A 20005-nucleotide genomic window follows, 5' to 3' on the forward strand; every position below is an offset into this window, starting at 1 on the left:
GGAAGGAGACAGTGACAGACAGGTGGAGGGAGACAGAGTGAGCAGAGAAAGAGCAGGGGGCTGTCCGGAGAGGAAGAGGGAGGGCAATCCTAAAAAAGAGGGAAGGAGGGCTATCCAGAGAAGGAAGGAAACAGACTGGTTGACAACTGTAAACCCACAAGAATTCCCAGCTGCCTCAGTTAGTGGACACTGGACTGCTTCCATAGACACTCCCCTCTCAACCAGCGAAAGGCACCAGAGGCACGACAGGCCCCATGGACACCAGGGACTGGTGTTGTCGCTGAACCCAGGCAAGGCTCCCTGCTGGCCAGCATGTCAGCAGGCCCAGAGCACCAGGAGACGGGTCTGCTGGAGGGTCCTCAGACTGCAGGGCCCGTGGGTCTACAGACGCTGCTAGACCTGCTGGTGGGAGTGTATCAGGAGTTCTGCTGCTCACACCTGGCCAGAGAGAAGTACATCTCAGGCTTCCTTCAATGGGGTGAGTGGCCCTCAGATGTGTGTTTGTGTGCTTCAGATCATGACCTTTCCACTTGTACTTCCACTTCCAAATAATTGTTTGCCACATACATCTGTATATTGGGTGTGAATACACACTTTGTTTATTAATGTGAACATTTAATCCAAGTTTTATTTACAAAACACACACACTTAGTTGGGGTTAAGTTGGTATTGGATGTTATTCCATACTTTGAATATTCATTTAAAAAAGTATTATCCAAGTTGGTTTTCTTTTTTTATTTACAAAAAACGGAAGAGAATAATAACTAGCTATTTCAAGCGTTTTTTAGTTTGTTGCTAGCTAGCAAGCTTTTGTATATAGAGAGCCTTGTTAGGTAGCAACTGTTGATGATATTTAAAACATATTTTAATTACTGATTTTAACTCATAGCCTATTATCTTTCATTTAAACCATGAGGCGTTAACATCTATTAATACTTTATAAAATAAATGAAATGAATGACCTAGTTTATGTCTCTATCCAGAGTTCTGAGTCATGGTGTGTCTGCATGTGCGTGGGTGGGTGGGGAGGGGACTGGGGGTGTAAAAATGCAGATACAAGGTCATGCAAGATAACACTCCTAACCCGCGGTCAGACCCTCCAGGGATATTTCCTCCCTGACTCACTCACACATTCACCCATGTACACTACTGGATATGTAAACACACACACACAAGCTCATTTCAACTCATATAGACACACAAATATATACATACAGGTATACAAAGTATATCACAGAACTTGGCTCATTGCCTCAACATATCCACTACTATGTATGTGTGTTTTATTGGGAACATTAGACACACATTCTCTCCTTCACTTACACACATTCTCTCCTTCACTTACTCACATTCTCTAATTCTGTCTTTGGGCAGCTCCTTATGTTTTCTAAACATCCATTTCACTCACATCTCTCTCAATAATCAGAACGTCAAATAGTTTGGCTACAGTATGGTAGAAGTGTGAGTGCCAGTGTGTGTGTGTTTGTGGCCATGGCAAGGTAGTATCATATATCTCAGTGATCGAGATTCTTATTTTAGTTGTAGCATTTGTCTATCTTGTAGGCAGGGTGTCAGAATTAAACAGTTGACCAGTAATGGGGCAAATCACTGAGCTTGAGTATGGTGAGTGGTGAGACCTGAGTCTGTCTGTTTAACACAGCTGTCTGTCTGTTCAACACAGCTGTCTGTCTGCTCAACACAGCTGTCTGTCTGTTCAACACAGCTGTCTGTCTGCTCAACACAGCTGTCTGTCTGTTTAACACAGCTGTCTGTCTGTTCAACACAGCTGTCTGTCTGCTCAACACAGCTGTCTGTTTGTTCAACACAGCTGTCTGTCTGCTCAACACAGCTGTCTGTCTGTTTAACACAGCTGTCTGTCTGTTCAACACAGCTGTCTGTCTGCTCAACACAGCTCTCTGTCTGTTCAACACAGCTGTCTGTCTGCTCAACACAGCTGTCTGTCTGTTCAACACAGCTGTCTGTCTGCTCAACATAGCTGTCTGTTTGTTCAATACAGCTGAGTGTGTCTGTTCAACACAGCTGTCTGTCTGCTCAACATAGCTGTCTGTCTGTTCAATACAGCTGAGTGTGTCTGTTCAACACAGCTGTCTGTGTGTTCAACATAGCTGAGTGTGTCTGTTCAACACAGCTGTCTGTCTGCTCAACACAGCTTTCTGTCTGCTCAGCACAGCTGTCTGTCTGCTTAACACAACTGTATGTCTGTTCAACACAGCTGAGTGTGTCTGTTCAACACAGCTGTCTGTCTGCTCAGCACAGCTGTCTGTCTGCTCAACACAACTGTATGTCTGCTCAACACAGCTGTCTGTCTATTAAACACAGCTGAGTGTGCTGTTAAACACAGCTGAGTGTGTCTGCTCAGTCTTTCCTTGTCTGCATTAATCTTTTTTTGTAAAAGTTAACTGATCTTTCCCGTATTCCTGTATTAATTGGTAACATGGTATACTTTAGAAAGGAGTTGTTTACCATATCTAACTAAAGTATTTTGAAAGTTAAAACCTAGTGGTAAAATAAGTTAATAGTTAAACAGTTTCGATAGATCATTACGAATACGAAAAGGTTAAAGAATGTAAACCCTGTATCTGTTTCCTCTCTCTCTCTCTCTCTCTCTCTCTCTCTCTCTCTCTCTCACCTCTCTGATCATGTCTGTTTAGATGGGAGTTATTCTCATTTATGAGCCAGAAAGGCTGGCACAGTTCCACCATGTAAAGGGTTATGGTAAACACTGGCACCCAGAGAAGGTACTCACACAAGAGAGAATACCACACAAACACATGCACTCCAGAGAATACCACACAAACACATGCACTCCAGAGAATACCACACAAACACATGCACTCCAGAGAATACCACACAAACACATGCACTCCAGAGAATACCACACAAACACATGCACTCCAGAGAATACCACACAAACACATGCACTCCAGAGAGTACCACACAAACACATGAACTCCAGAGGATACCACACAAACACATGCACTCCAGAGAGTACCCGACCAGTACCAGAGATGTGCACGTGCACTTGAAATGAAATGTTTACTCAGGCTTCTCTTTCTACCATACTGGGGTCAGAGCAGATGAGAAGTACTGATGATGATAGAGGCCTGGTGTGTCTCAGTACACTGTACTGATGATAGAGGCCTGGTGTGTCTCAGTACAGTGTACTGATGATAGAGGCCTGGTGTGTCTCAGTACAGTGTACTGATGATAGAGGCCTGGTGTGTCTCAGTACACTGTACTGATGATAGAGGCCTGGTGTGTCTCAGTACAGTTTACTGATGATGATAGAGGCCTGGTGTGTCTCAGTACAGTGTACTGATGATAGAGGCCTGGTGTGTCTCAGTACAGTGTACTGATGATGATAGAGGCCTGGTGTGTCTCAGTACAGTGTACTGATGATAGAGGCCTGGTGTGTCTCAGTACAGTGTACTGATGATGATAGAGGCCTGGTGTGTCTCAGTACAGTGTACTGATGATGATAGAGGCCTGGTGTGTCTCAGTACAGTGGCAGACCAGTACCTTACTCTACTATTACCACTGTGGGAGTCTGTAAAGCACATGATGGTGTTGATCAGAGATCAATCCTGGCAGTTTCTCATTCCCCCCCCCCCCCCCCCCCCCCCTCTGTCGCTCTCTGTCTGTTTGTCTATCTCTCTGTCTCACTGATTGAATATTGTACACCGTTGCTTTGGTCTTGCTTGCATTCTTCCCCACAAGGGTGAGAGGAAAAAACGATACGGATAAATGTGCCTTAAAAAAGTCTTAAATGGGTTAGGGTTAGGGTTAGCTAGCTGTTAGTTAGCCAGCCAGCTGTTTTCAGAAACCACACAGCAGGCTCTACTTTGGGCCGCTGGGGTTTAAAGGGAAACTGGGTGCTAAGTTATTGCTAGTCTCGGCTTCTTTCATACACACGTTAGAGGCTGAAGACTCTTGACACTTTGTTTGACACAAGGATAGTCAGGGGATGGTTGTTAACGACACGTTACTGTCAGAGGGGATGTACACAGTATTACAGACAAATGACCACATTTGTAATAAAATGTACACCCTTTGTGTTTATGTCCTTAACCCCTTTCTATCCAATTACAGTTGACCCCCTGGTGAGGCAGGTGAAGAAAACTCGCATTAAAAGGGACGACTTCAAGATCCTGAAAGTGATTGGTCGAGGGACCTTCAGTGAGGTGAGAAGAGGATGCTGGGATCATACTAGCCTCATTCAGCAGTTTAATATGATTCCCATGTTTACATTCACGTTGCTATTGTAGGTTGCCGTGGCAAAGATGCGTAACACGCAACAGGTTTATGCCCTTAAAATCATGAACAAGTGGGACATGCTGAAACGAGGAGAGGTACACAAACACACACACACATATACACACCAACACAGAACTACATGAAGTCTGTTCAAAGTTTGCAAAGTTGAGAAGGAGCAAGTTTCCTTTGTTGTTTGTAGCTTGTGATGTGGGTCAACATTTATCTTGGTATTAGTCTCATTGTTTGTGTGTGTGCATGTGTCTGTGCATGTGTGTGTGCATGTGTGTGTGCATGTGTGTGCATGTGTGTGATTGTGTGTGCCACACAGACAGCATGTTACCAGGAGGAGAGAGAGGTTCTATTGAAGGGCGACCGACGCTGGATTACTGAGCTCCACTACGCTTTCCAGGATGACAACTATCTGGTAGGTAAGGGGTTAACGAGTCAGGGTAGTGAGGAGTTAAGGTTAGGGGTTAGGAGTTAAGGGTCAGGGTAGTGAGGAGTTAAGGTCAGGGATTGCAAGAAGTTGGTCAGGGGTTAAGGTTAGTGCATAACTATATCTGTTGTTTGTTGCAGGGGTCTCCAACCCTGTTCCTTAAGAGCTACCTGGCTGTAGGTTCACTCCAACACTAATCTAGCACACCTGATTCGAATAATTAGCTAGTGGATCAGGTAACTTGTGTTGAATCAGGTCAAATTAGTGTGGCTGGAGCAAAACCAACAGGCAGGTAGCTCTCCAGGAACATGGTTGGAGACCCTGCATACTTGTTCAACATCAGATTGCTAATATCTCTGTATCACAAACAATTGTAACAACGGAACGATAAAACAAGGTTAGTTTCCATCTTAAGAATCCTGTGTCCCTGTTTGTCTCCTTCTCAGTACCTGGTGATGGACTACTATGTGGGGGGGGACCTGCTGACCCTGCTGAGCAAGTTTGGGGACCGTCTCCCAGAGGACATGGCCCAGTTTTACCTGGCTGAGATGATCCTGGCCATAGACTCGGTCCACAGACTGGGTTATGTGCATCGGTGAGTCTCTTGTTATTGGCTACGCAGACACACAGCTCACAGGTCAGCAAGGGAACATGTTTTTGGCGTTACTAAGACATTTAAAATAGTGTGAATACAATGAAAGCTATAAAAACATTTGAAGCATCGGTTACACAACAGCATTGACCAACCATAGTCTAGAGTTTGCCTTGAAACACAACCCGTTTACACTAGTTATCAAGAAACACAGCTAACAACACAGTGTGATTGCCCCCAAGGTGTTTAATGAGGTATTGCTATCTGGAAATGTACTGTGTAAAGATGCAGAAACCTAGCCTGGCTGCCAGCCCAACTTATCCCCACCCACAAAAAAATGTGGTCGGGAAGTTGGGTCTGGAGGGGCTCGATTGCGGAAAAACTATATCCGAACAGGAGCTGTTTGGACCAATTAAATTGTCAGGGCGGGCTTTATACGATGATGGACAGATGATCAACAGTTACGTAATCAACAACGTCACCAAAGAGCGCTTGGGTTTAATTCGTTTTCAACAAACAACATATTACGTTGCTCTGATTGGTTGTAGGTCTATCCAATTGAGCGAAGAGGCATTTGTTTTACGAGCTCGGTTGACACACGCCCCATAGTCACAGCCCAACTGAGAGTATGACAACGTCAGGCTAGCAGAAACCTGTTCTATCATTACAAACATACACAACTGTCTATAAACATTGTTTGTGTTTGTGTGTATTATTTGTCTATCCTTCTTCAGCGATATTAAGCCTGACAATATCCTGCTGACCGCCACAGGCCACATCCGGCTGGGAGATTTTGGCTCCTGCCTCAGGGTCCAGGAGGATGGCATGGTGAGATATGACCATCATTTACATTTGACATTTTTTCCTTTAGCAGACGCTTTTATCCAAAGCGACTTCCAAGAGAGAGCTTTACAAAGTGCATAGGTCACGGATAATAACAATAAGATAGCCCCAAAAACACTGCTGGGGAAACCTGCCCCTCGTTTCCCATCAGTCGCCCACTTTCATGTGTACAGTACAAACGGTGTGTGTGTTGATGATTGTGTTCATGCTTTACGGTGCGTGTGTAGGTGCACTCCTCCTTGGCGGTGGGGACCCCTGACTACTTGTCCCCAGAGATCCTGCGAGCCGTGGAGGGCGGTGGGGTCTATGGGCCGGAGTGTGACTGGTGGGCACTGGGAGTCTGTGCCTACGAGATGCTGCTGGGCATCACACCCTTCTACACAGAGTCCATCTCCCAGACGTACGCAAAGATCGTACACTTCCAGGTCAGAGGGCAGGCTCAGACACAGCTGGCTCAGAATGAAGACAAGTATGATAAAAGTGGAATGTTGGTAGTGCAGTTACTGTGCACTTAAAATATAATTGTGACAGAATGTTGACAAATGAAATATAATAGGTATTAACATCTTAACATGAAAGGTCTTGTACATCTACCAACAAGATACTGTATATTGAGATACATTACATCTGTATATTTTTCCTAACAAACAAGGGTCCATCGTATTATCCTCCAGGAGTATTTTGAGTTCCCAGCATCTGGTCCTGAGGTGTCAGAAGTGGCACGTTCCTTAATCTCAGGGCTGATCTGTGAGCGGGAGACCCGTCTGGGGCGTCAGGGCCCAGGAGACTTCTGGGATCATCCCTTCTTCAGTGGGCTGGACTGGGGCTCCCTGCACCAGCTGCCCGCTCCCTTCCAGCCTGAGGTGTCCAATCCCACCGACACCTCCAATTTTGATGTGCTGGATGACTGTTTGAGTGAAATGGTACTTTGTACACACACTATGACATCACTGTTTTTCTCTTTTCTTTTAAATTATTTGGTCAAGTATTTAAATGTTTTATCGTGGGAGTCAGGTGGCTGAGTGGTTAGGGAATCGGGCTAGTAATCAGAAGGTTGCCGGATCCATTCCCGACTGTGCCAAATGACGTTGTGTCCTTGGGCAAGGCACTTCACCCTACTTGCCTCAGGGGAATATCCCTGTACTTGCTGTAAGTCGCTCTGGACAAGAGCGTCTGCTAAATGAGCTAAATGACTAAATGTAAATGTTTGGTATCGTCCGGCAGGAGACTCTGTCTGATGTGATGGACAGGGCCCCTGTTGGCGTTCACTTGGCTTTTGTTGGATATTCCTACACAGCCACAAGGTACATGTTTGGTATATCCCAGCAGTTGTGTGAATACTTTAAGTTTGAATCAGATAATAATATAATATAGGCAATATAAAAAAGCTAATAGGTCAGTTTCTTACAGGCAGACAGGGGCCTTGGATCGCAGTTGTGACATCATGATTGAATTTGATAACCAGCGTTTCAGAGAATGTGAAAGTCTTCATCTTCAAGAGAAGCAGGTTGGTTGGCCATGTTGACTTACTGTAAGTTGCTCTGGATAAGAGCGTCTGCTAAATGACTATAAATATTTTTCCTGGTCTGGTTTAGCAGAAGTACCGTCCCAAGTCCTTTGCATCTGTAAGTGAGAATGCAAGCTGTCACTGACAGCATCTTATTAGATGTGTCTGTCAGCTGTGACGGCTAGCTGGGTTTAGTGGCTGCTGTATCTCCCACCTGACTGTGTTTTCTTGGACAGGCAGTCTGATAAGTGACGGTGGTGTGGGTTTCAGACTCAGGTGTGGCAGGTCAGAGAGGCAGAAGACTTGCCTGGTTCTCTGGACAAGAGCTCTGCAGCGTGCACTCACAGCACAGCTCAGGACCACATTACGAGATTTGATGAAGATTTGCACAGGTGCAGAGAACCCCATGAGCAACACACTAAATACTCAGTTCGAGCTTTTAAATTCGTTTACTCCCTTCCTTTCCTTTTGATTCATTCTGCAAAATCACATCCATATAGTAGCTGTACTATGTAGAAGGCAATGTGAATGTAATTAGGATAGCCTATGAATAAATTACAATGAATAACACAACAATAAATTACTGTAATTTACTGCCATTAAATGCTTTTAAATTCAGCCTTTTCTCATTTATAAATGTCTTCATCCATCCACCCAGACGGCTACAAGAGGCAGAGAGGAAGAACGGAGATCTAGAGGGGGAACTGGCGAGGCTGAGAGGAGATCTAGAGGGGGAACTGGCGAGGCTGAGAGGGGAGATCCAGGGTCTGAGGAGCTGCAGGGACACAGGCAAGGACATGTCCCCTCCCGACGCGTCCCCTCCCGACGCGTCCCCTCCCGACGCATCCCCTCCAAACTCGTTATCCTCTGAGCAGCAGCTGCTCCTTCTGCCTCCTATCCATAACCTGTGGTGGGCTTAGGGTTTGCATCGAGCACATCAGATCAACTTTTTCATACAGGTGATCATACTGCCTAGCATCTCAACAGTCTGCAGTCTCAAAATAAATGTTGTATGGTAAGAGGTCCAGACGATATGAGACTCAGTAAGTTCACAGAGCATACAAGCCTAAGCTGCATCTGCATATGTTGGAGCACTCTGGTCGCAGCAGTAAATATCAATGCTAAGAATAGACCTGGTATGCAGTGAGTGGACTTTCCGCTCAGTAAATCAAAACGGTGTGGTGAGCCTTTTGTAGATGGAATGTTAGATCTACTCTTCAGGAAACAAAGATTTGTCTCCTACAATGCACAATAGCAGTACCATACTTATGCAAAAGTCTCCTTAAATGTCTTTCCAGTAGAAGAGGTTGAATTGGTAAAATGTCAGAACCCTAGCTCTGGAGAACTAGTGTAGAGCCCGTGGAATATATTTCAGGTTGCTAGTTCTTTTAATTAAACAGACATAAATGTCCCTATTTTAAATCAACAATTAGTTGAATAAGCTTGTCAGTTAGCCACTACAACAGATGGCTGGCTATACAATCTTTAGTCATATGGGTAGTTAGCTAGCTAGGGTTAGCCTACTGGTCAGAAAATTCAATTTGAGACTAGGGAACCCACTGAAGATGGCAGCGAAAATAGTATAGATGTATTTATTGTTCTAATAGGTCATACAATTTCACTCACATTGCACATCCTTTTGTCCTCGGCAACACACCTCCCAATTTGCATCTTCATTGTATCCTTGGTTCAGTAACCCTAACCTTTAACGTGCCTCTCTCTCCTCCAATCACGGAGCTGCTCTCTTAATGTGCCTCTCTCTCCTCCAATCACGGAGCTGCTCTCTTAATATGCCTCTCTCTCCTCCAATTACAGAGCTGCTCTCTTAATGTGCCTCTCTCTCCTATCACAGAGCTGTGCGTCTGCTCTCCACCTCTGTGTCAGCCTGCCCACTGTGTGGACCTCACGGGGCATGTAAGCCTGTTCACTCCACTCTTTCTCCATTTCTATCTGAGACACTTTTGACATAGGTCTGACTTATGGAAGCTCGTAGCTGTTGTTGCTGCCGAGAGCCAGGTGGATCAGCATACACGGTTCACAGCCTGCTTGTTTGTGTAATTAAAGCAAACATGTCAAGAAAGTGCCAAAAACAATTTCTATAACTCCATAAACTCTCCTGTAATCAGGGCCAATGTCTTTTACTGCTTTAAGCTCTTGTGCCCAATGACTGATGCCCTGATTTGACTGTGTTCCAGATGAAGACAGTGCCTCCCGCCTGTCATTACCCGCTGGTGATCCCACTACATCGCCACTTGTTGCTGTTTCACAGGGTAAAGATACCACACCACATACTGCTGCTCCTCAAGATACCACACCACATCAAAGAGTATAGAGGCACAAGAGGCAAAACTCTGATGCTTTTTTGATAACAGTCAATAGGTGAAGCTTCGGTAGCGCGCCGCCATTGTGGAGTGAATATTCCAACTGGAGTTACATGAGAACACTGAGCACAGATAGTTACATACTAGCTAGTTATAGGTAACAGATCATTTTATTTTTTGTGTTGACGTTTGCTAGCTAGTGTCGGCAGCTGTGTACCTAGCAAGCATTAGCAGCATTTGTATCGGTTAAATGTACGTAGTTAAATATCAGCTAATGTTCAACTGTAAAGTATACACCTTTTAAAGGGGCAATTGACTGCAAAACCGATTTTACCTTGTCATTGTTGAAAAACGACAGTTCGGAGGGTAAACTGAACATACCGTGAATATCAAAGTCTATTGACACCTCTTTCCTATTCAAATCTCAAAAAGAAAAAATTTGGCTGTAAAACGCTAGCTTTTCAACAAAGCCACCGGTCCTACGTAGGACCGGTGATCGCTCTCTTATTGGCTCTGGTCTGTATCTTTGTCACGCCCCAGAATTTACATCCAGACCAGCCAGAGGTAGCGTCTATCTCCGATACTAGTTTAGCTGCGCGCTGCTCTGTGTAGGCTACTTATAAGGAATTACAAAGAAGAACGTTTTGAATTATAACAAGGATATTGATTATGGACCACGGTCGTAAATGCTGTGTTCCAGGCTGTACAGGGAAGGCTAACACTTACAGTCTTCCCAAGGAGCCAAACATTCAACAGGCATGGCTGCTGTTGTCTATGAGAAGATCCAGGCGAAGTTCGACACTCAATCATTAATTTGCTCTGAACATTTCACCCAAGACAGTTTTGACAACCTTGGACAATTTCAAGCAGGATATGCTAGGAAGCTGAACCTGGAAAGAGGTGCTGTTCCAACCATATGCTCATTGCAACCGCAAGCTATAAGGACAGTAAGATGTTGTGCTAACAGTTATTAGCAATGCTAAAGTTTCCTGTATATAGCATACCAGGTAGAATGCTAAATACGTTTCTACACACATAAAATGACTCTAGCTAGACTAGCTGTAGTCGGCATTAGAAGGGAAGCTTCCGAAAAATAGCCAGAAAACGAACTGCAGCCTGGCTTATTGCTAACGCCTGTCTAGATAATCTATTTGAAAGAACTGGAGAAAGGCAGGTTTTAGATACAGGATACATTAGCATTGCTAACTGTTACTAGTAACACCTAGACTGTAGGCATGTAAACAAGTTTAGCTTGCTAGTTAACGCAAGAGCATAGAATGTGTGATAATTTAGCCTAGTTTATTGGCAATGGGGCTAACGTTGATTCATGTTCCTGACTGTGTTTCATTCAAATAAATAACCTGTGTAATGAAAATCTACAATTCACGATGCATGTTTGTCCAGATCTTTGTCATGTTATTTTACAGCAAGATATCTAGAGCTAGCCTAGCTAGCTAACTGAAGCCGAGTAGAATCACGATTGCAACAATGTTTGGTTGCTAAGCTGTAGCCTAATGTTCTACCCACCTAAGTCAATCCAGTTTGCTTCAACAACAGAAGTGGAAACAAGTAATGTTATCATTTCAAATGTTATATAGTCAATCTGTTGAAAACAGTGTTGTGTAGACACAATAGATTTATTTGCACGTTTTTATTTCAAGTCTCCAACTTCAGTGTTTCAGCGAGTGCTGCTGTTGGCCGTGTTGCGTTTTTGCTCCCAGCTTCACTCGTTGATAACCAACCAATCAGCGCGCAGCTTATCTAAATATTAATGAGCATACCATAAAAGGAGAAAAGCTAGTGTTTTTTCCCGGGAACATTTCAGACGATCTGTAAGAGGGCATAGAACAGCACCCAGGCCATTTTCAACCCAACCAATGTTACATACCCTATTCGGAGACCTTAAGGAACAGTGTGAAATACCCAAAAAACCCAGTCAATTGCCCCTTTAAAGGATCCCTTGGAAACAGCCTCTGCCGTGAAAGGGACTTTTTTTTTTTTTATGTAAAGTTAACACCAACATTTTTTGGCAAAAACCATTGTTATGTCTGCAAAATTATTTTAGATATAGTATAAGTTTAGCTAGCTTACAAATACTGAGGATAGCCTACCGAAGTTGAGTTTGCAAATGTCGATGCTAGCTAACGTTAGTTTGCTAGCTGTAGACCATAGCTAACATTTCACGGGGTCTTTCAGCATGCTTGATTTACTGAAAGTATTATGAAATGTTATGTACTACCCATTTGCCTACTTTAGCGTTTTTTCGGTAAAATAAAATCGGTAAAATAGACGTAATGAGTGGCAAATAACGTGAAGTATCATGGCATTTTATTTTGTTTGAGTTTTAACTTGTCCAGTGGGGCAAGTATATTTCTCTTCCAGACTTGCCCTACAAAAAACTCCACTTGTCCCAGACAAGCTAATGTTGAGCCCTGTACATGGCTAGATTCTTGATACATATCAGAATCCATCATATCTTGGACACCCAAAGTTAGTGAATTTCACAGCCAATTCAGCACAATAGAAAATGCGCTTCAATCAAAGAATTTCGAACAAAACTTTTTTTGTGGAAAAAAGTGTAAGACTTGTCTGTAAGTCTGTAAAATCAACTGTTAAAAGGGACTTGATGATCACTAGTCTAGTGATTACGTTATTCTGTGTTGTCATCATTCAGTTTAAGAAAGCAGCTGATATTGCCAAAGGCAACAGTAAGTTAGGGGACTGCCGAGTCGCTTTCTCTCCAAAATGGCGGGAACGTAGCGCTGCTACCGGGCACTGGTGTTGCAATTCTATTGGCTTTCACTTGTCAATATAAGTTCTTTGAGCACATCCTGCTACACAAGATACCACACCACATCTTGTTGCTTTACATTGGTCAAGGGATCACACTACACCATGCACCTGAGAGATGGATCTATCAATGTTGAGGGAAAAGGAATACTTTAACATTTTGTTATTCTATATTATTGTTTGACTCTACCTCTTTCTCTCTCTTCCTCTATCGCACACACACACACACAGGTGCGTTGGCCACAGGCGAGGTGTGAGTCATACCTGCTGGTGTGTGCGGAGGGGGGTGATCTGCTGGGTTGGGGGAGAAAGTGTTGTAAAGAGCTCTCATGACGGCCCTGCTCACCAACAACGAGCGGGAGCATCTCTTCCCCTCGCCTGTCTCCCCGCCAGGCCCCACAGAGACAACAGGATGGAACCAGGTGGACTCCACCTCGGTACAGGAGGCAAACCACAGGGTCTTCCTGGTTTACAAAACAGGGGAATAAGATTTCAGATTTGCTGTCACTTAATGGAGTTGTAATTTGAATTTGGGAATCATGGGATGGACACAGAAGTTCTAGACTGACGAAATGAAGAAATTAAATGGAATTTCAGAAATAAAGGACATTTTCAAATGGATCAACAAAGGAAATACCCAAGAGAGGTTAAGATGGTTTATGTAAAGTAAAGCATGGAAACAACAAGGACATCAATGGGACAGAAGACCCTGGTTGGACCCTAGGTTAGGGTTAAAGTTAGGGACCCTGGTTGGAGTAGCAAACGTAGGGGACACTAAGACACACTGCTGTCTGCTCAGACCTCGTTGGTGAATTTGCAGGACCAGTTACACTGTTTGTGTTTTTATTACATATGCATATACATGTATCTATGCATCCAGGTGTGGGTTGTGTTGAGTGTGAGGTATTCATTGCACTAGGGCAGGTTGTGCCTCTACAGAATATCCATCACAGTACATTACATTTATGCATTACCAGTATGTGTAGTATGTTGGCAGCAACATCGTGGAGATATAGGGGTCCATAAGTAATGTTCACTGTTGATCTTCCAGAGCTTGTTTTGAGGGAAATAAGGCTCAATGAGAGAACATATTTCTGTGGATTGATGTATTTTGATGGTTAGAACTGAAATTGTAGCATGGTTTTAGGCTCATATCCCAAATACACAGTGCATAAAGAAAGTATTCATACCCCTTAAATGTTTTGCCATTTTGATACAGCCTTACACTTTGCACCAAAGATCAATTTTATAGCAAAGATAAATGTGGCATTTGGTGCATTTTAAAAATAAATAACAATTCAAACTATTTCTGATGTCTCATTATGGGGTATTGTGTGATATTCAAAAGGACCATTTTAAAAATACACCGTTATAGACAAAGGTTGTGGCGGGTCTGAATACTTTCCAGATGTACTCATTCGATTTTCGACCTTTAGACTTTTCTGTTATATACAATGCCATGTCTGCACCTTGATGTTTTAAGAGCTCCTTCAGCCGACTGTAAGCATCTTACTCAGTGAAGAGGAAGCTGCATGTGTGATGTTAAGTAGTCAGGGAGTCAGGTGGCTGAGCGGTTAGGGAATCGGGCTAGTAATCAGAAGGTTGCCGGTGCCAAATGACATTGTGACCTTGGGCAAGGCACTTCACCCTACTTGCCTTGGGGGAATGTCCCTGTACTTACTGTAAGTCGCTCTGGATAAGAGTGTCTGCTAAATGAAAACAAAAAAAAGTAGGCGCAAGGAAAATACTGGAACTCCTGAGAGAACGCATGTTGGGTTTGCAAAGTGGTGTTGAGCAAAAGAAATTCACCCACAGCTAAAGATTGATATATTTATATATTGAACTTGTATTTAAAGCAATGAAATTATACTTAAACATAAACCTTTATTTCACCCATCAAATTATTGGAGTATTGATTCATAAAATATTTATTAGTTAATTCCTAAGATTGATTTCTAAAGTATGTTTCCTCTTAACTACCAGCAATTTTTTTCACAAATGTCTTGATTGTTAAATCCTTTTTAGTGATCCAGGAGAGTAAGAAGAAGGGTTTGTCTCTTGGCAGCATCAGACCATCACATGTAGTACCCCGGGGTGGAGTACATTAAAAAGGGGCTCAGTTTGGGTTCCCCAGCGCCGGGCGTGCCGGCATTTTCATGCGCCTGGCGCCGGTAGTAGCGCCGCAGGGCGGGGCTGCCAGGGTGGCACTGCCGCACGTGCAGGAAGTACTCGTCTGGTCGGTTGGACGTGTAGCCGCAGTCTTCACACACAAAGATCTTGGAGCGTCGCTGGCGGTAGGCGTACTGCTGCCTTACACCATGGATCTTCCTCAGGTGGGACTCCAGTGAGCAGCGCTGTGTGAAGGCTTTCTCACATAGCTCACATCGGTATGGCCGTATACCTGAGGAGCAGGTGTAGAGTGTGTCTGTTTGCTTGTGGTGCCTGGATATACGTGTATACATTGTGTTTCCCAGCAGTATTGAGATGTTACAGTAACAATTCTCCATGGTGTGTGTAAGCAGAATCCTCACCTGTGTGTGTGCGCATGTGCCTCTTGAGGTCGAAGGTGTCATTGAAGCCTTTGCCACAGTATCTGCAGGGGTGTCTCTTGACTAGGCTGTGGCACTTGAGGTGCCGTGTGAGCATGCGCTGCAGGGGGAACACCTTGTGGCAGAGCGCGCACACGTGGTCCCCTGCAGACGTGGGCATGGAGCGGGGCTGGGGGAGAGGACAGCACAGCTTCACTACTACAGCAGGGTTACAATCACAACTGTTACTCTGGCTACTAAGCTGACCAACAAAAGTAGGCACTCAGCTACATTTGTATACCGTCCCATACACATGTTATACATTATTGGTTCTACAGATTTATACACAGCAACCATGCATGTGGATTTGCTGTCTAAAAATGATAACCCTAGGGACGAATGGAATTAAAGTACCTTGGCTCTGGAGGCTAGTGCATGAGGATGGAAGTAATTGGCTGGGGCCAGGGTCTGTGTGAGGAGAGTCGGCCAGCTCTGGCTTGGACCTGGTCCAGACACCGCCACTGCCTTCTGTGTGGCACCTCCAGATCCTCTCCCTGGTCCTGTGGAGGAGCAGGGAGGACTGGAGGGCTGGGAGGGTCCAGGGCTGGTGAAAGGAGAAGATGCCAGCTCTTTTTCCTCACTTACTGTCAAACAGAAGACAGGAAAACTCAGTGAGTTACACAGTATATTTATAAAGAATTGTCACAAAAATCTATTGTGTAAATCTGTACAGATGATACCTCAGCAAAAATCTATACAATAAAATTGCTTATCATTGATTTCAATGGCACAAACAATACACAAATGTGGTGAAAGAATGTCTTCTAACAAATGAACTAATTATGTGTTATGTGCAATTATGTGCAAGTGTGTTAATTGCTTTCTTTGTCACTGCATATTAGGGAGCAACATATAAAGCATTAATACAGTAGATTCCAAAATCACCACTCACGCGTCTGGTTATCTTCCTGCCCGCCAGTCTGCTGGGGATGTCTCCATCTCCACCCCCCACACCTTCCTTGCTTCTTCTTTACAAGGAAGGACCGTGGCATTCTCCTCTGCTGTCCTCCAAGACCTTCTAGGTTCTGCCTTCACATCTGACTGTCCCCCTTATTAGGGTTGGGACCAGGCGGACCTTATACCTCTTTCAACTGACACACTTTACCCACCCCAACGTCCACCTACTAAGCAGCTAAAGAAAATCACTGCACTCATTTCCATAACCTGAACTGAGCTGAGTGAGACTGCTGGCTCGGGGGGGGTGGGGGGGGGGGGGTGTTTTGACTGGTGTGCACCTGTGTTGACTGTGCACATGATGCTCTTTTAACTGGTCCCCCGCTGGTTTTGCATGGCAGGCAGTGAGAATCTGGCCTCCTCATTCAAGTGGACCTTGGCATGCAAATGTTGACCTGAGGCCCTGAGTAACAGGAGCGTGCACGGAGAAGCCAGCATTCAGAACTGGTAGTAAAATCTGCCTTTACTTTCCTCTCCTCATGGCTCTGATGGTCTGGTGAGGCTGAGCCCCTAGTACAACACAGACAAAGGCCCTTCAAATGCTGTGAAAGGGACTAAGCCCTGGACTGTTTGCCATCCGTTGACAGCTCAGTTGAAAGAACTTGTGAACTGTCAAGTATTGTTGTTGTCCTCACCCACTCTGTAATCTGATAATCCCCCAATGCTTTAAAAACAATTATTTGAAGGATTAATTTTTAATTAATTGGTTTGTTCCCTAGCTATATATACATGTTTATATGTCTACCATGTCACACTTTATATTTCACAAATTATCTGTTCATTGAAACACAAACACAAACCACAAAAACTAAAAGTAATTGATGTTTGGCCTTTCTGACATTCACAAGTCATGAAGGTCAAACCTGAAACATGTCTGATGTTACCACACCATGTTGTTCAGTAACAAAGGACTGAAACGGAACTTTGAAAGGCTCATTTCACTGGACTCTGCATGGCAAATGTAGCTGCAGAAAACTCTCATGCAAATACCCTGGAGGTCACTGGAAGCACAACTCGACAAGATGATCATTGGTGACCTCTTTGGTAAGAACGAAGATTATACCGGTTTAAAGAGCAGTCAGTTATTTAATTCCCCTTGAGGCTTTCACGTTGGCTGTTTGTATGATAACATACAAGTATGCAATAATGGTCCTGATACACTTCCTGGTACACTTCCTGGTACGCCAGCTGCTGATCTCCCTCCAGAGGGTGGCACCTGGCGCTGAGACCTAGCGTGGTTTCAGTGAAAGATGACCCTGTCATCCTGAGGATGGGAGAGCATCACTGGCTGTCACTTTCCCTCCAGAGGGTGGTGAGGATGGGAGGGCATCACTGGCTGTCACCTTCCCTCCAGAGGGTGGTGAGGATGGGAGGGCATCACTGGCTGTCACCTTCCCTCCAGAGGGTGGTGAGGATGGGAGAGCATTACTGGCTGTCACCTTCCCTCCAGAGGGTGGTGAGGGTGGGAGAGCGTCACTGGCTGTCACCTTCCCTCCAGAGGGTGGTGAGGATGGGAGAGCGTCACTGGCTGTCACCTTCCCTCCAGAGGGTGGTGAGGATGGGAGAGCATCACTGGCTGTCACCTTCCCTTCATGCCTCCACCAGGCCTCAGCAAAGTACAGGACCACACCTACTCAGCCAATGGACTATTCTCTTCTAATACTTCAAAACTGGTTTTCAGGGTTTCAGGAGGTCAGAAAGGGTTAGGCAGAACTGCCTTACAAAGACTGGAGACTGTTGATTGTACTGTGTGTTGCTGTCCTTCAGAGCTGCCTAACTGTATGCAAATCCCAGGTTGAGTGATGCAGCATGGAAATCCCTGGAAGGTTCTCACCACAAAGACAAGGTAGGACAGGTGCTGTCTGTAAACACTCCTGGCTTTCAGGATATATTACTGTAGTCTGTCTCTACTTTGTATGTTACATTTTGAAGAGTTGCTATTGAGTTGTTGATGTAATGTAAGCACTCTGGTCTGAATATTCAGTTTCAAGGTACTATGATTTTAATGGGAAATATATCTGTCAGGTGACAGAGTAACATGCTGAACAATAAAATAAATTGACTGCCAATGAGGACAGGGCACGTGAATGACTTTGTCAGGGTGAATAGAGAGAACAGAAACCCCCATCCTGTTAGTAGTGACAGTCACACTCATGGGGTACCCAATGTCCATTTAGATACTCACGAACTTACAGCAAAAATAAATACTTTTTGTTTTTATTAGAGACTGCAGCTGCCCTTACAAAATACACACAGTTCAATGCAACATGCTTAGGACATATACTTTATCACATGACCACTACTTGTACTGGAGGGGAAAGCATGCAGGGAACTGGGGCCTGTTTTGGACACACTATGTATTGGGGCATATTAAAAAACGTTTTCTTCCATATTAAATAGTATAGTAGTGTGGAACCACACAATAATGATACTTAAGACAAATATTCAAAGGAACTTTTTCACTTTTCCTCATTACTGTAACTCCTCTAGGTGCGGGCAGAACCAAACTGTCAATAACTAACAACTGAAACATTTGACTTGTCTTTATGAAACGCTTGAAACCTTTGTCAACAGTGACCCCTACTGGCCACCATAGCCAAAAGCTGTGCTTCATGTGCACTAGTATAATCACTAGGTGTCTTCGACATCGTGCCGCGCCGGCGGCGCCGGCGGCCCCGACAGCCGTATGCAGCCGGCTGACATGAAGCCGCGCTGCCGTTGCTGAATGCACATATTGTAAAATGGTTTTAAGTCACATGACAGTAGATATCTTATAATCCTCAATCTTACTACATTAACAGTAAAAAAAGCGTCAGCTAAAAATGCATAAATGTAAATTAAGACTTTTGGAAACCAAAGGGTGTGCAACGTGTCCATTGATTACAAACAATTTAAAGCTGCACTAAGTAATATTATAAAATATATTAAAATATGAAAAACAGTTATATTCAAATTTATAACAAAACTACTTTGACAATAAATAGGTATACACTTATGCAACAATATGACAATTAGACAATGTGTAACATGCATGTAGGAGTATAGTTTACTATTTTTGACAGTTAATTTGGTGTCAAAAGATATTTAGGAAGGCTACAAATGTGTCATCTAGGCCTAAAATGTGTTGACTGTCCCTAACTATGAGCATTTTCTGAGCGGCCGATTGAAAACACCGTTGTACCATTGATTCTAAACCCCGGGTGAACACAGTGAAGACTCAGGGATCACTTGTTGAAAATCCAACGTTGTGAAGACCGTTGCACTCCATCTGTGAACCCCTGGTCAAAGCAAGATAGTCTGGAACAGATGTCTGCAGGTGTCTGTTGGATATTCTATCCAACTTTAGCACGGTCATATGGTAGGCCTACTCGTTTCTTTTTAACTAGCTATTGTTTGTCACCTTTGTGCATTTTCCTTGTGTTTAGCCTGCATATAGGCTGTATGTCATCCTGTCTTTATTTACTGCTGTAATGCCATCATTTCTCCGATAGGGGATGAATAAAGCGTCTATTTCTTATCTATTTTGCCCTTCAGTAAATCCCTTAGCCTATACAGTCCACCTCCATCTTTTTACTTGACAATAAATCCTGAAAAAAAGGTATAGGCCTACGTTGATTAATAAAATCACTTATTAAAGGAAGAAACTGTTTGGTAAATGAGGAAAGGAGAGAACACTTGGAGACAAAGGGTTAAAGAGAA

General features: G+C 44.0%; 2 protein-coding genes across 3 annotated transcripts; one reads left to right on the forward strand and one right to left on the reverse strand.

Annotated features, from left to right (window-relative positions):
* On the forward strand, nt 1–14381 carry LOC124482785 (myotonin-protein kinase). Of its 2 annotated transcripts, none has more exons than XM_047043298.1 (15): nt 1–478; nt 4111–4202; nt 4287–4370; nt 4604–4699; nt 5158–5306; nt 6038–6131; nt 6374–6571; nt 6821–7069; nt 7371–7450; nt 7557–7653; nt 7924–8045; nt 8312–8442; nt 9506–9567; nt 9849–9923; nt 12996–14381. In XM_047043298.1, exons 1-15 carry the CDS (start codon nt 313–315, stop codon nt 13095–13097), a joined length of 1797 nt encoding a protein of 598 aa, XP_046899254.1. In that variant the 5' UTR covers nt 1–312; the 3' UTR covers nt 13098–14381. The 2 variants fall into 2 exon arrangements, with proteins under 2 accessions (XP_046899254.1, XP_046899255.1); XM_047043299.1 differs by having other exon boundaries at nt 6821–7009.
* A 199-nt stretch (nt 14382–14580) lies between these two features.
* On the reverse strand, nt 14581–16519 carry zgc:171929 (uncharacterized protein LOC100124596 homolog). Its single transcript, XM_047043300.1, has 4 exons — nt 16245–16519; nt 15707–15936; nt 15296–15482; nt 14581–15165 (listed from the first exon to the last, which is right to left on the reverse strand). Exons 1-4 carry the CDS (start codon nt 16342–16344, stop codon nt 14840–14842), a joined length of 843 nt encoding a protein of 280 aa, XP_046899256.1. The 5' UTR covers nt 16345–16519; the 3' UTR covers nt 14581–14839.
* Between the last annotated feature and the right edge of the window lie 3486 nt (nt 16520–20005).

Source organism: Hypomesus transpacificus, chromosome 20 (genome assembly GCF_021917145.1).
Source record: "Hypomesus transpacificus isolate Combined female chromosome 20, fHypTra1, whole genome shotgun sequence".
Taxonomy (NCBI): domain Eukaryota; kingdom Metazoa; phylum Chordata; class Actinopteri; order Osmeriformes; family Osmeridae; genus Hypomesus; species Hypomesus transpacificus.